The following is a 13,077-nucleotide window of genomic DNA, read 5'->3' as shown; positions in this document are numbered from 1 at the left end:
CTGTTTTTGTTGTTAAAACCTAGCAAAAGTTATTTTGCGTTTCTTGAATGTGTGGTCTCCCCAGCACGCCTTCTGCTGCGCAACTAATCTGCAAATAGCCAAGAGACAAGACCCCCCTTTCAGCCTCGCTGATGTGGTCCAAAGGGAAGCAGAGCAAGACGTTTGGCACCATCTTGGCTGCAGAAGTTGCCGGAAGGAGGCGTATAAGACGCCATCCAACCGTCTTAAGGACTCCATTCTGGATTTGTGTAGGGCTTACTCTTTTCATCTCCCAAAGATATTCCCCAACGTAGAGGAGATTTAGGACCAGAGTTTTCCTTCTACCCCTCCCCTAACACCCCATACACCTCTTTATGTAATTAATTATGTGACTTCAATAATTACATAAGTAATCTCATTTCTCCGCATCAGACAAGGTAGTTTTGGACATATTGCATTGCAGGGGCTTCAGGGCTGGATTGAGGTTTGATGAGGCCCTCAGCTACTGAAGGTAATGGGGCCCTATATATGTCGGGCTGCCCTTTGTCAAGAACAAATGGTCGCTGTTCTTTTGTGTTGAATATATGCTATATGGCAATTTATGGACCTAATAGGTATCTAAAGCCATTTGCACGTAACAAATAGGAGCCTACACAACACAAAACACTGTTGCTGTAGGTAAAGGTAAAGGGACCCCTGACCATTAGGTCCAGTCGTGACCGACTCTGGGGTTGCGGCGCTCATCTCGCTTTATTGGCCGAGAGAGCCAGCGTACAGCTTCCGGGTCATGTGGCCAGCATGTCCACGCCACTTCTAGCGAACCAGAGCAGCGCACGGAAACGCCGTTTACCTTCCTGCTGGAGCGGTACCTATTTATCTACTTGTACTTTGATGTGCTTTCAAACTGCTAGGTTGGCAGGAGCAGGGACTGAGCAACGGGAGCTCACCCTGTCGCAGGGATTCGAACCGCCGACCTGCCGATTGGCAAGTCCTAGGCTCTGTGGTTTAACCCACAGCGCCACCCACGTCCCTTTGCTGTAGGTAGGTTTTATTTTATTTGTTTTTTATCTTATATTTTGGAAATTTACATCCAGTGGGTTTTTCCTTCAAATTTTTTGGGGGCCCCCAAGAGAGTGGGGCCCTAAGCTACAGCTTGTTTAGCTTATATGTAAATCCGGCACTGAGGGGGTTGGACCAGATGACTCTATGATTCTATGGTGGAGGATGAACTGCAGCAGAACGGAAGCTGTGCTGCGTGCGATGAGTTCAGGGCAGAACAGAAAATGCCTTCTTGCATCCATACAGTCAACCCAACATCCCCAGCAATGCCAAGCAGTGCATTTTACAGTGTGCCAAGGAGAGGGCCTCTTTAAAAGCGCTTCCTTCAGTTGTTTTGTGTTGCCAACTGGGGCATATCTCCCAGGATGGGGGAGAAGTGAGTGTGGGCACCCCATCCCCGAAATCTGGATTCTCGCCCTGTCTGTTTGAGAGCTGTGTTGCTAATTTCCTCCAGCCTCGCTTTCCAAAGATGTCTTTCCAAGATTCTGCCCTGGCTTGTTCCAGCTGTTTAGCCTGGACGGGTGCCAGAAGTCATTCTTCTCCAGATAAAACAGCAGAAAGGGCTCTTTGTGCGTTTCAATGGCATATTAAGAAAAGGTGAGACCGGTCTTTCCAAAGCTGAAAACACTCTCATTCAAGGCACATTCAACAGAGCCCAGGCTTAATCCCCTGCCTGGCAATCAGCAAAAGGGGACAAATTTATGAATGGCCGATGCAGCTTTCTGCAGAACCCCGTATTTTGCTCCTTATCGACACGGCTGGCACCGGGAGAGAAAGCCTTGAGTGGAAACATCTGGGGAATGGCATCCTCAAGAGCTGTTTGCTAATGTGAGAAGTGGGTCGCTGATTGAATAGAGGCCCCTCGGATTTGTTAGATTGGAAACAAATTTGAAAATGAATTAAAGTTGGGGTGTGTGTGTGCTATGATCGCAGCTGGCAGCATTGTACGGGTGTGCAAAGAAATGGGTAGGAAAATAAAACTGAACTCTGCTTTGGCCGATACAAGTTTCAGGTGTGCAAGGCAGGGGATGTGGGGGGTGGGACAGGGGACGGGATGACGACTGAGCAGAAATGCCCCCTTGTCACTTCATCAGGCAGTCATTAAGTTGGGGAAGGGGTTTCAGGAGGTGAATAAAAAGTGGGATGAAAGTTGTCACACTGGTGCTCTTGGCAAGTGGCTGCAGATCACACACACACACACACCCTGCCGCTGTGGCACAGAATAATAGAATTGTAGAATGGGAAGGGACCCTCCCAGGTCATCTAGTCCAACCCCCTGCAGTGCAGGAATTGCAGTTAAATAATTCCTGACAGATGGCCATCCAACCTCTGTTTAAATGCCCCCATGGAAGGACCACCTTCCATGGGAGTCTGTTCCACGGCCAAACTGTCTGAAATTAGCTTCTTCTTTCTCGGAATCTGCTTTCTTGTAATTCGAATCCATTGGTTTGGTTCGTCCCCTCTGGAGCAGCAGAAGACAAGCTCGCTCCATCTTCCATTGGATGAGATATTTTAAGATGGCTCTTGTATCTCCTCTCAGTCTTCTCTTTTCCAGGCTTAACATACCCAGCTCCTTCAACCATTCCTCATAAGGCGTGGTTTTCAGACCCTTGATCATCTTGGTTCCCCCCTCTGCACACATTCCAGCTTGTCAACGTGCTTCTTAAATTGTGGAACCCAGAACTGGACACAGTATTCCAGGTGGGAACTGACCAGGGCAAAATACCATCGCTTCCCTTGATTGGGACTCTACAGTTCTGTTGATGCAGCCTAGAATAGCATTAGCTATTTTTGCTGCTGCATCACACTGTTGACTCATGTTCAGATTGTGGTCTACTAAGACCCCAAGATCCTTTTCACATGTACTGCTGGCAAGCCAGGTGCCCCGGCTCCCAATTATTTATATTTCTACAGCTTGTTCTTCCTGCCTAAGTGCAAAACCTGACATTTGACCCAACTGAATTTCATTTTGTTAGTTATGGACCAGCCGTCCAGTCTGTTAAGGTCATCTGGAATCTTGATTCTATCTTTCGAGGTTTTAGCTGCCCCTCCCCCGTTTGTTGTCACCTGCAGATTTGATGAGCAAGCCTTCAGTTCCTTCATCCAAGTCATTTATGAAGATGTTGAACAAGGACCAATGAGCTCAGCTTCTCTTTGAAAGACTGGTGAGATTCATTGTTCCAGTTGGGCAGGGATTCTTCCAGGCTTGACTGAAATGCTAATCTGAAATCGTTTCCTTCTTCTTCTAAACTTGGACCAAAGAGTTGTTTCGGTGGTGGTGTGCTTTTGCGTTCAGGCGCAACAATAGATACTAGGGCCAAAGAACGAGTTGATGAGACAGAGGAGTTGCCAGTCAAATCCTGCTTGGTTGTTGCCTCCGAACAACCCTGGCAAATTTGCTGGGAGTGCTAGATTACAAAGCCAGGCTTTCAATCTTCTTTTATTGACCAGACCTTGCCAAGAATTCTCACTCCCATACACCTTGTTCTTTCTTCTTAACATCGCTAGGCAGTTTGTGGCCTCTCCAGAAGTGGATTGATAGCCATTTGCAAACAAATACCGTATTTTTCGCTCCATAAGACACACTTTCTTCCTCCTAAAAAGTAAGGGGAAATGTCTGTGTGTCTTATGGAGCGAATGCGTGGTTCCTGGAGCCGAATTGCCCAGGGGCAAGGCAAAAAGCAGATCGTGCTTTTTTTTTTAGAAAGAAGGAAGGGGGTGTTGAAACAAAGCTGCTGAGCAGCTGATCAGCAAGCGATTGGGAGGGAGATAAGGGACTCTAGCGATAAAGGAGGCTGCCTAGGAGGGGGGAGGTAAAGACAGCGAACTTGCAAGGAGAGGAGACAGGAATACTAAGACAAGCAACGAGGAGAGAAATTAGAAGAAAAGGAGGAGCAAAAAACTGCTCCAGCTAAGGAAAAGACACTAAGGCAAACAAGAGGGAAGGGGGGGGTTGAAACAAAGCCGCTGAGCAGCTGATCGGCAAGCGATCGGGAGGGAGATAAGGGACTTTAGAGATAAAGGAAGCTGCCTGGGAGGGGGGAGGTAAAAGCCCATGGATCCTCAGGATTTTTGCATTGGGTCACCCCAAATTCACCATCAGATCACATAGCATGTTCATGGCCTAGCTAGCAAGGCCAGAGCTCAGGGATGATGGGAGTTGTAGTCCAACAACATCTGGGGACCCACAGGTTGAGAACCACTGAAATAGATGAACGCAGGGGAGCTTTCCTAAAGGGGTGTGTGCTCAATCCCCAAAACAGTGTGTAGGGAATATCATGGAAATGTAAGAAGCATCATGACTGCATCTTGACCCTGCATTGCATTTCCAGCAAACCCTGCCCCATTTAGAAGCTTATGAGCGGGGCAAGAAGGCAAAACCAGGAGCATAAAAACACAAGCTCAGATCAAAGAAAGTCCTCCTTCACACAGCACATAGTTAAACTGTGGAACTGCAGGAGGCTGTGATGGCCACTAACTCAGATAGCTTTAAAAGAGGTTAGTATAGATTCATGGAGAAAGCTATCAATGGCTACTAGTCCTGATGGCTATGCTCTACCTCCACAATCGGAGGCAGATGTGCCAATTCTAGCGGGCCGAGATGTCTTTAGCCCCTTGTATATTTGTTGGAGGGACGCGGGTGGCGCTGTGGTCTAAACCACTGAGCCTACGGCTTGCCAGTCAGAAGGTTGGCGGTTCGAATCCCTGTTGCTCGGTCCCAGCTCCTGCCAACCTAGCAGTTCGAAAACACGCCAGTGCAAGTAGATAAATAGGTATCGCTCCGGCGGGAAGGTAAATGGCGTTTCCATGCGCTGCTCTGGTTTCGCCAGAAGCGGCTTAGTCATGCTGGCCACATGACCCGGGAAAACTGTCTGCGGACAAACGCCGGCTCCCTCAGCCAGTAAAGCGAGATGAGTGCCGCAACCCCAGTGTCATTCGCGACTGGACTTAACTGTCAGGGGTCCTTTACCTTTTATATTTGTTGGAAGGGGGCCGGGCTTCGCAGCATCAGTGGCCAGCTCCTCTAGCGTGCTCAGCCTCCTCCAGGGTTTTTTCCAAGCAAGCAGAGACTGTGCCTACATGCAACCAACCTCTCTTCCACCCTTTTCATGCCTCTTCTGGTTCTGGGAGAGAAGTAGGGAGAGGAGCTTGTTGCAGCAAGAGGGGGAGAGACTCGGGACTGGCCAGACTCATCTCTGCCTCTTGGTCTCCCTCCTCTTCCTGCTTCAGCTTCTGCCTTTGATTCTGGACTTCTCTCTTCCACAGACTCTCCCAGCTCACCAAGCCCTGTTACCTCTACAGCCTCTGACACACCCTCTTCCCAGTCTTCTCCCTCCAACCACTCACCATCGTCCCACCACCACTGTTCCGGCTCTGAGCCCTCTTCCCTTGGGGGCTCCCCAGCCGGTCCCTCCCACCATTCCTCTGCGTCCAATCAGTTCTTGACCGCTAGGCTGAGAGGCAGGGACTGGACTGAGCTCACCCAGTGAGCTTCATAGCTGAGTGTGTTTTTGAACCCTGTCCTCCTAGGTCCTAGTTCATCACTCTAACCACTACACCACCCTGCCTTCTTATGTCCTTTAGGACAGCAGGGAGAGAAGTCTTCCCCGAACACAGGGTATTATTGGAGCTCTTGTTCCCCTCCTCCTCCTCCTGCTCATTCCAGCGCAGGATCCAAGCAGGCAGCCCAGAAACCAGCTCGGGGCAAATTTGTCCATGATCACATCCTCTCAGCAAACGCGGCTGTCAGCTTGAGTGAGTGGAAATGTCATTTTTACAATCAACCCCGCAGCCACGATTCAAGCGATTCTATTCGACTTAGTTATTTGCCTTTGCTCTTCAGTGGAATAAAAAAAAACCTTGTGTGGGATTTGCCGGGCCTGGGATTCAGGCTTGGTCTACTCAAAAGCTAGGAGAGAATATTCTGGCAGATCTTGAGGCTGCCCTCGATTTTCTCCCCAGGCGAATGCTCCACAGGTGCTCCTGCTGACAAAAGTGTGCACCTGGCTTGCAAACAAGATGGCGGCCTGTCGCAGCCTGTGCGTAACTCTAGCCTTTTGTCTCTGGATTCCAGAGGCCAGCTTTTGCCTGCCCGTTTCCAGCTGTTCTGGCTGGGGCTGAGGGAAGTTGTAGTTCAAAACATCTGGAAGGCACCAGGGTGGTGAAAGCTCCTCTAAACACAGCTGGTGAGGAGGACCCAACTACCAATGTCTCCTAGCCAGAGTGACTGCGGACACTATCAGAGACAATATGTCTCCGAATTCCAGTTGTTGAGAATCGCAGATGCGGAGATTTCTGCTGTTGCTTTCAGGACCTGCTGTTGGGATTCCTGCTGGGATATCTGGTTAGCCACTGAGAAAGCCACTTCTGCCCTTCGGAGGAGGTGGAGTTGCAGGCTTCACGGCCCCACCACGCTCGTGATGGCTGGAGCCCAGCCCCACTTGATTGGGGGGATTCCCGGCCGCATCATCCCCTGGCCAGCCAATCGGCTGCCTCTGGGGGTGTGGCCTGCCCTATTTAAGGCAGGACGCGGCTGGGGCTCTCCCTCTTTGCCGCTGGCCAGCTGTTCCTGCTTTTCCCACCCTCCTGCCCTATAAGGTTTTCATTCCTTGACATTGCTATGGACCTGGGTTGGTCGCCGTTGGGGGGCCTGGTAGGAATTTTTCCGCTTGGCACCGGCCACTTGGTTTTCGCCTACCTTGTAGCAAATTGTCACAACTTTCTTGGCACTGGCAGTTAGCCATTGGTATAATTCTGTAGTTGGAAGGTAATGCCATCACCTGCCACGCATATTGAAGGGTAGTCCGATAAAGGATTCTGAGGGGCGTGGCCCTGTCCAAAGCCTGGGGAGGTGGGGGCCTAAATCACACCCCCTATCGGTGGCCCCAGGGGAGTTCCCAGTTGATGTGCATCAGCAGGACTCCCCCTATTGGTGGTTAACCCTTCCCGGACTTCTAGCAGACAGGCTGAAGTCGGATATAGTTGGTTAGGACCAATGCCTAAGCCAACATCGCTCATCACCTGTAACCAATAAAGTTGTGGCCTTATTTAGCCCATTAACCTTAATAATTGTGTCATGTGTCATTATTTCCACTGGGGGGGACTCGCCACACAACCGAGTGTTAGACTAGATGGGTCTTTGTCTAGCAGGACAAATTCAGCATTTTTGGACTAAGCCTTGGGATAGGGGTAGGCTTGGGTTCCTTCTTCCGCTGCTCTTAAAGAGTCATGGCACAAAATGTTTGAAAGCAATCTTAACTACAATGGGCTAACTGTAAGGAAGCTGCCCAAGGTGAGGATATTCTTCAAGGTACAACATGGCTGCCTTGTGGGATATATTCGGGAGGAGAAAAGACTAAAGAGTAAATCGTACACAAATTCGGAGTGGAGTCCCTAAGGCAGTTGGGTGGCTCCTTGCACACTTCCTTCCAGCAACTCCTGTAGCCAAGCTGGTGCCAAACGTTTTGCTCTGCTTTCCTTTGGACCACATCAGCCAGGCCAAGATGGGGGTCTTATCACTTGGGCAGCCCTTGACCTCCAGACACACCACCCAGGCTTGCACCCCTATGAGTCACTTTGGTGCTCCTGATGCAGCAAAAATAATTCGGGAAGCAAGAGTTACAAGTGACCGGTCTCTGCAGCCACAGCAGCTGCTGTGATTCTCCAGCAGTTTGGCTTCGCCCACAGAGGCACACAACGTTGTCTCTTGAGACAGACAGGTGCCAACAAATCTGTTCTGGAGTTTTTGCCAGCCCTCCAAAGAAGTTATTTTTGGACAGGAGAGAGGGAAAGGAGGTTTTGCTGAGCAAGCAGAGGTTGCTGAGCGAATGGAACAGCTTGGTTGGATGCAGCCCATTACACCAGGGGAAACTTAATGGGTAATATTAAAATACTTTCAGAGAAGTTTGCACTAAGATGCATATGGATTTTCACGAGGATTAAAAAATCTTAAGCTTGCACTTAAGACCTGGAAAGTGAGAGAAGCTGAAATGGATAAATTTGCATATCTCTACCAAGTCAATTATAAGGGACGCGGGTGGCACTGTGGGTTAAACCACAGAGCCTAGGACTTGCCGATCAGAAGGTTGGCAGTTCGAATCCCCGCAATGGGATGAGCTCCTGTTGCTTGGTCCAAGCTCCTGCCAACCTAGCAGTTCGAAAGCACGTCATAGTACAAGTAGATAAATAGGTACTGCTCCGGCGGGAAGGTAAATGGCGTTTCCGTGCACTGCTCTGGTTCGCCAGTAGCTGCTTAGTCATGCTGGCCACATGACCCGGAAGCTGTACGCTGGCTCCCTCAGCCAATAAAGCGAGATGAGCACCGCAACCCCAGAGTCGGTCACGACTGGACCTAATGGTCAGGGGTCCCTTTACCTTTACCAAGTCAATTCTATGAACAAGCTAAACTGTTCTCAAAACTTGAGAATGTTTGCCCCGTCCCTGAATTAATGCTGCACTGCTGCTATCCTCCTTTTGGCTGAAAGAGAGATTTGGTGTTGTCGTTTTAAAGAAATGTTTTTAATGAGTTTTCAACGAGTGTTTCTCAAATGCTCAAGATCTGGTTCTGTTCTCCCGCAGCTGACTTCACTTGGGAGCATATCGTACTCAGGCCAACATAACATTATATAGGGTGTCAGGGTGACTTTTACAGAGCCCTATAAAAACAGAGGGAAAGCTGCCCCCAATAACCATTTGCAAGGAGCAATAAAAGATCAAGGGCATTGCTCAGATGCCATCTGAAGCCCTTCTGTTTGTTGAAATGGTTCCCATTCCCCAACAGATTTTGCTTTTCATTTCATTTTATTTTTTGAAACTCTTAAAATGCCCTTCCCTTTTGCCGCGATGGAAGCTGAAACAATAGAGGGTCCTTTAGCACCTTAAAGATTTATTACAGCATAAACTTTTGTGGGGCAGAGTTTGCCTTGTCAGATGCATGAAGTAGTCATCCGAGTGTGTATGTGTGTGCATTATATGTTCAGAAAGAAGAAGTGTTGGTTTTATAAAATGAGTTCCAAGGGCTAAGCAATGCAGGAGACATAAGAAGTTCCAATCAGTATGGATATGATTCAGTTCCTGGCAGTAGAGGCTGGTGATGCTGTGGCACTTAGCATCACCGCAGCTTACCAGGAGGGGGCGAGGTCCACATGGTTCAAGCAGATTGGCTCCACCGGTGTGTTTGCACCGCATCAACCTCACCACCGATCGACCCTCCCCTTCCCAGTAAGCTACAGCAATGCCCCTGTTGGGATGTCAGGTAAGGACCACTGCATTGCACCGCTGACCTCTACTGGTGATTAAGAGGCACAGCAATGTCCATGCTGCAAATTGGTGTGGAGAACCGGGAGCTAAATGTGGTCCTCCAAGTCTTCTTGGAGGACCCAGTAGTGATGTATGGAAGTGAGAGCTGGACCATAAAGAAGGCTGATCGCCAAAGAATTGATGTTTTTGAATTATGCTGTTGGAGGAGACTCTTGAGAGTCCCTTGGACTGCAAGAAGATCAAACCTCTCCATTACCTTCCCGCCACAGCGGTACCTATTTATCTACTTGCACTTGACGTGCTTTCAAACTGCTAGGTGGGCAGGAGCAGGGAACGAGCAACAGGAGCTCACCCTGTCGCGGAGATTCAAACCGCCGACCTTCTGATCGGCAAGTCCTAGGCTCTGTGGTTTAACCCACAGTGCCACCCACGCCACTACCCTAAGGAGTCTCAAAGCGGCTAACATTCTCCTTTCCCTTCCTCCCCCACAACAAACACTCTGTGAGGTGAGTGGGGCTGAGAGACTTCAGAGAAGTGTGACTGGCCCAAGGTCACCCAGCAGCTGCATGTGGAGAAGCGGGGAAGCGAACCCGGTTCACCAGATTACGAGTCCACCGCTCTTAACCACTACACCACACTACACCATCCAGATGGTGGGCTCAGGGTCCAGGTTTGTTCCAGCGGGAAGATGTGATCCTTGAGAGGTCCTGAGCCGTTCAAGGATTTATAGGTCTAAACAAGGCCCGGAATTGTGCCCGGAAACAGACCACTTGTAACAAACCCTCTTTTTTCTGTTGCAGAAACTTGACTTTGCCGTCTTTCCAATGACACCTCTGTCCCAAGAGGGGTTTCTACGGTAGGAAGATGAAAGCATCGTGTGTCGAGTTCCTCCTCCTTCTGGCAGCTATTGTGGCCCAGTACAAAGCATCGACTCCACCAGAAGGTATGCTCAGATCTCCTCAGGTGTGGCAGGCAAAGCAAAACATACAGAATCACCTCTCCTTATCTGTGAGATGCTGGTGTGTTCTTGGGGGGCGGGCATATTTGCTATGTGATTCCTTCCTCGGGGGGGACTCGCTTAGTTCCTCCCGCCCCAATCTCGCTGTATGGAAAAGTCTGGTGAACGTGGACCCAGCAACACGAGTCTTGGAGATAATGGAGATCTGCTTTTGCCCTGGACCTTGCGTTGTATCCAAGTACATTCTACACAGAGTAGAACTGTTGAAGCTCATGAACCCAAGCCAGTTGTGCCCATTCATTTAAAAGGGGCCTAACTCTGAGTATGTCCAGCATTGGATTGTCTTATTAGCCTTACTGATGGCTTGACTAACCTACTATGGTTTGGATTTATTTATTTATTTCAATGATTCTGTGGCAATCGGTTTCACTCTGGGCGGCTCCCAACAGAATATTAATGTCAGTGTTTGAAAAAAGCAGCACAGGTCCTGATTTCCTTTGTCTCCTCAGCTTGGTCCTTGGACCCTTGTTGGCATAAAGGAGTCCATGAGAAGAGTGTCCTTGCAGAGTATTTTCTGCTTTTATTCTTAAAAGTCTTTATCAGCAAAACGACCGACCAACTGTACACACATCAACACTACCAGCTTTCACCAACCAATGCACACCAAACACTAACGGTGACCACTGTATATATACAGGTACAATTAAGTGAAAGGTTTCACGAGTCATTGTAGGCTGCTGACTCATGCTGACTTAGTTCTTTTAGCATTAAAGAAACAGCGGCCAATTTTTAGCCGTGACAATTAATAATAATAATAATAATAATAATAATAATAATAATAATAATAAAGCGATAAAACATCAAACATTAAAAACTTCCCAATACAGGGCTGCCTTCAGATGTCTTCTAAAAGTCAGGTAGTTGTTTATTTCCTTGACATCTGATGGAAGGGTGCTCCACAGGGCAGGCGCCACCACCGAGAAGGCCCTCCGCCTGGTTCCCTGTAACCTTCACTTCTCGGAGCTGGACCTCAGTGTCCAGGCTGAACGATGGGGGTGGAGACGCTCCTTCAGGTATACAGGGCCAAGGCCATTTAGGGCTTTAAAAGTCAGCACCAACACTTGTCAAATCCCTTCCAAGGCAGGAATCATTTGTGACCCACCAAGCTAAAGACCAATGACTTACTCCAAATCACCTGAGGCTCTCAGGCTCTTGCCTTTAATTCTGTTCTGCTTCCGGTGATGATGCCAAAGGATCAGCCTCTGCCCCCAGCCCTCTTGCAAAAGCGTGGGGCACCCCTCTGCCCCTGAAGTGGACTGGAGTAATTTAGGCCTTCAGAGCTTTAGGTGGGTGGGCAGAGACACATTCCTCAACTCCCCATTTATGATTCCTAGTGTCTGGCACCCTGAAGCATTCAGAAGGCTGGACCTCCATCAGGATGACCCTTGATCCCCCCCCCAAAAGGGGTAGCCACCCCTATTCCAGAGCATGCCTTTGAATTTTGGGACGCCTGTCAAAAGAGCGAAAGGGAAGCTTTGGCGGCCACTCCAGAACTCACACATATTAAATTCCAAACTGTCAATTAAGCCAATATACTTGACTATAATGCTGTTTAATTCAGAGCCGGGAAGGGCGCCATAAATCAGCGCCTGCGAGTGTCCCTGCCAACCTTTTGATTTATGAAACCGGGTAATCTAAGAGGCGCGAGGAAATTCTCAAATAAAATCATATTCCCCCCTTATGATTAATATAGCTGTCTCGAGTTGGCGTTATTTGTTGCAGGAGGGGGCCGGCTTACAGGGGCACACACGGTGCAATGCTTTGTGGAGTGGAGCAAAATAGAGAATGGGTTGGAGGGGTTGAGGTCCACACAGATGAGCGTGGGGTCCCCTTTTTCAGGCAGTTGTGATTCCTGCATTGCCGGGGGTTGGACTAGATGACCCAGGGGTCCCTTCCAAAGCTCTGTGATTCTATGATTTCCAAGTAGAGCAAGAGGTTGGGGGTGCTTAACCCTGCCTGAAATCTCAGAGGGCTGCTGCCAATCAGTGTAGTTTTTTTTATTGGAATTTTATTTACAACGTAACACAAAATCCCCCCAATACACAAATCCACCCTCATTAAATGTGAACATAACATAAAGTGAGCATAACATACAGCAATTGTTGTTGTTTAGTCGTGTCCAACTCTTCGTGACCCCCTGGACCAGAGCACGCCAGACACTCCTGTCTTCCACTGCCTCCTGCAGTTTGGTCAAACTCATGTTGGTCTCATCGAGAACACTGTCCCACCATCTCGTCCTCTGTTGTCCCCTTCTTCTTGTGCCCTCCATCTTTCCCAACATCAGGGTCTTTTCCAGGGAGTCTTCTCTTCTCAGGAGGTGGCCAAAGTATTGGAGCCTCAGCTTCAGGATCTGTCCTTCCAGTGAGCACTCAGGGCTGATTTCCTTCAGAATGGAGAGGTTTGATCTTCTTGCAGTCCATGGGACTCTCAAGAGTCTTCTCCAGCACCAGAATTCAAAAGCATCAATTCTTTGGCAATCAGCCTTGTTTATGGTCCAGCTCTCACTTCCATACATCACTACTGGGAAAACCATGGCTTTAACTATACGGACCTTTGTTGGCAAGGTGATGTCTCTGCTTTTTAAGACATCACCTTGCCAACAAAGGTCCGTATAGTTAAAACAATGGTTTTCCCAGTAGTGATGTATGGAAGTGACAACAATACAAACAACCAAATAAAAGACTTCCTTCATCCTGTATCTGGCCTCCTTATTTACTTCTTATAAACTGTGTCCTTTATGAATAATTATTAAGATTTTTCCT

At 48.7% G+C, this 13,077-nt stretch overlaps 1 protein-coding gene across 1 annotated transcript in view; it reads left to right on the top strand.

Moving 5' to 3' along the window:
• The window catches only part of LOC310686780 (uncharacterized protein), a 224,207-nt gene that overhangs the window by 3,188 nt on the left and 207,942 nt on the right, over positions 1-13,077 (top strand). The window contains exon 2 of the mRNA XM_083460827.1: positions 10,098-10,240. Coding sequence (XP_083316953.1) covers positions 10,162-10,240 — 79 coding nt within the window. The 5' untranslated portion in view covers positions 10,098-10,161. The remainder of the gene's footprint in view (positions 1-10,097; positions 10,241-13,077) is intronic.

The sequence above is a fragment of the Podarcis liolepis genome, assembly GCF_965112155.1.
Source record: "Podarcis liolepis genome assembly, chromosome: 10".
Classification (NCBI taxonomy): Eukaryota; Metazoa; Chordata; class Lepidosauria; order Squamata; family Lacertidae; genus Podarcis; species Podarcis liolepis.
The sequence above is the reverse complement of the archived record's forward strand: the minus strand, read 5'-3'. Positions and strand labels throughout refer to the sequence as shown.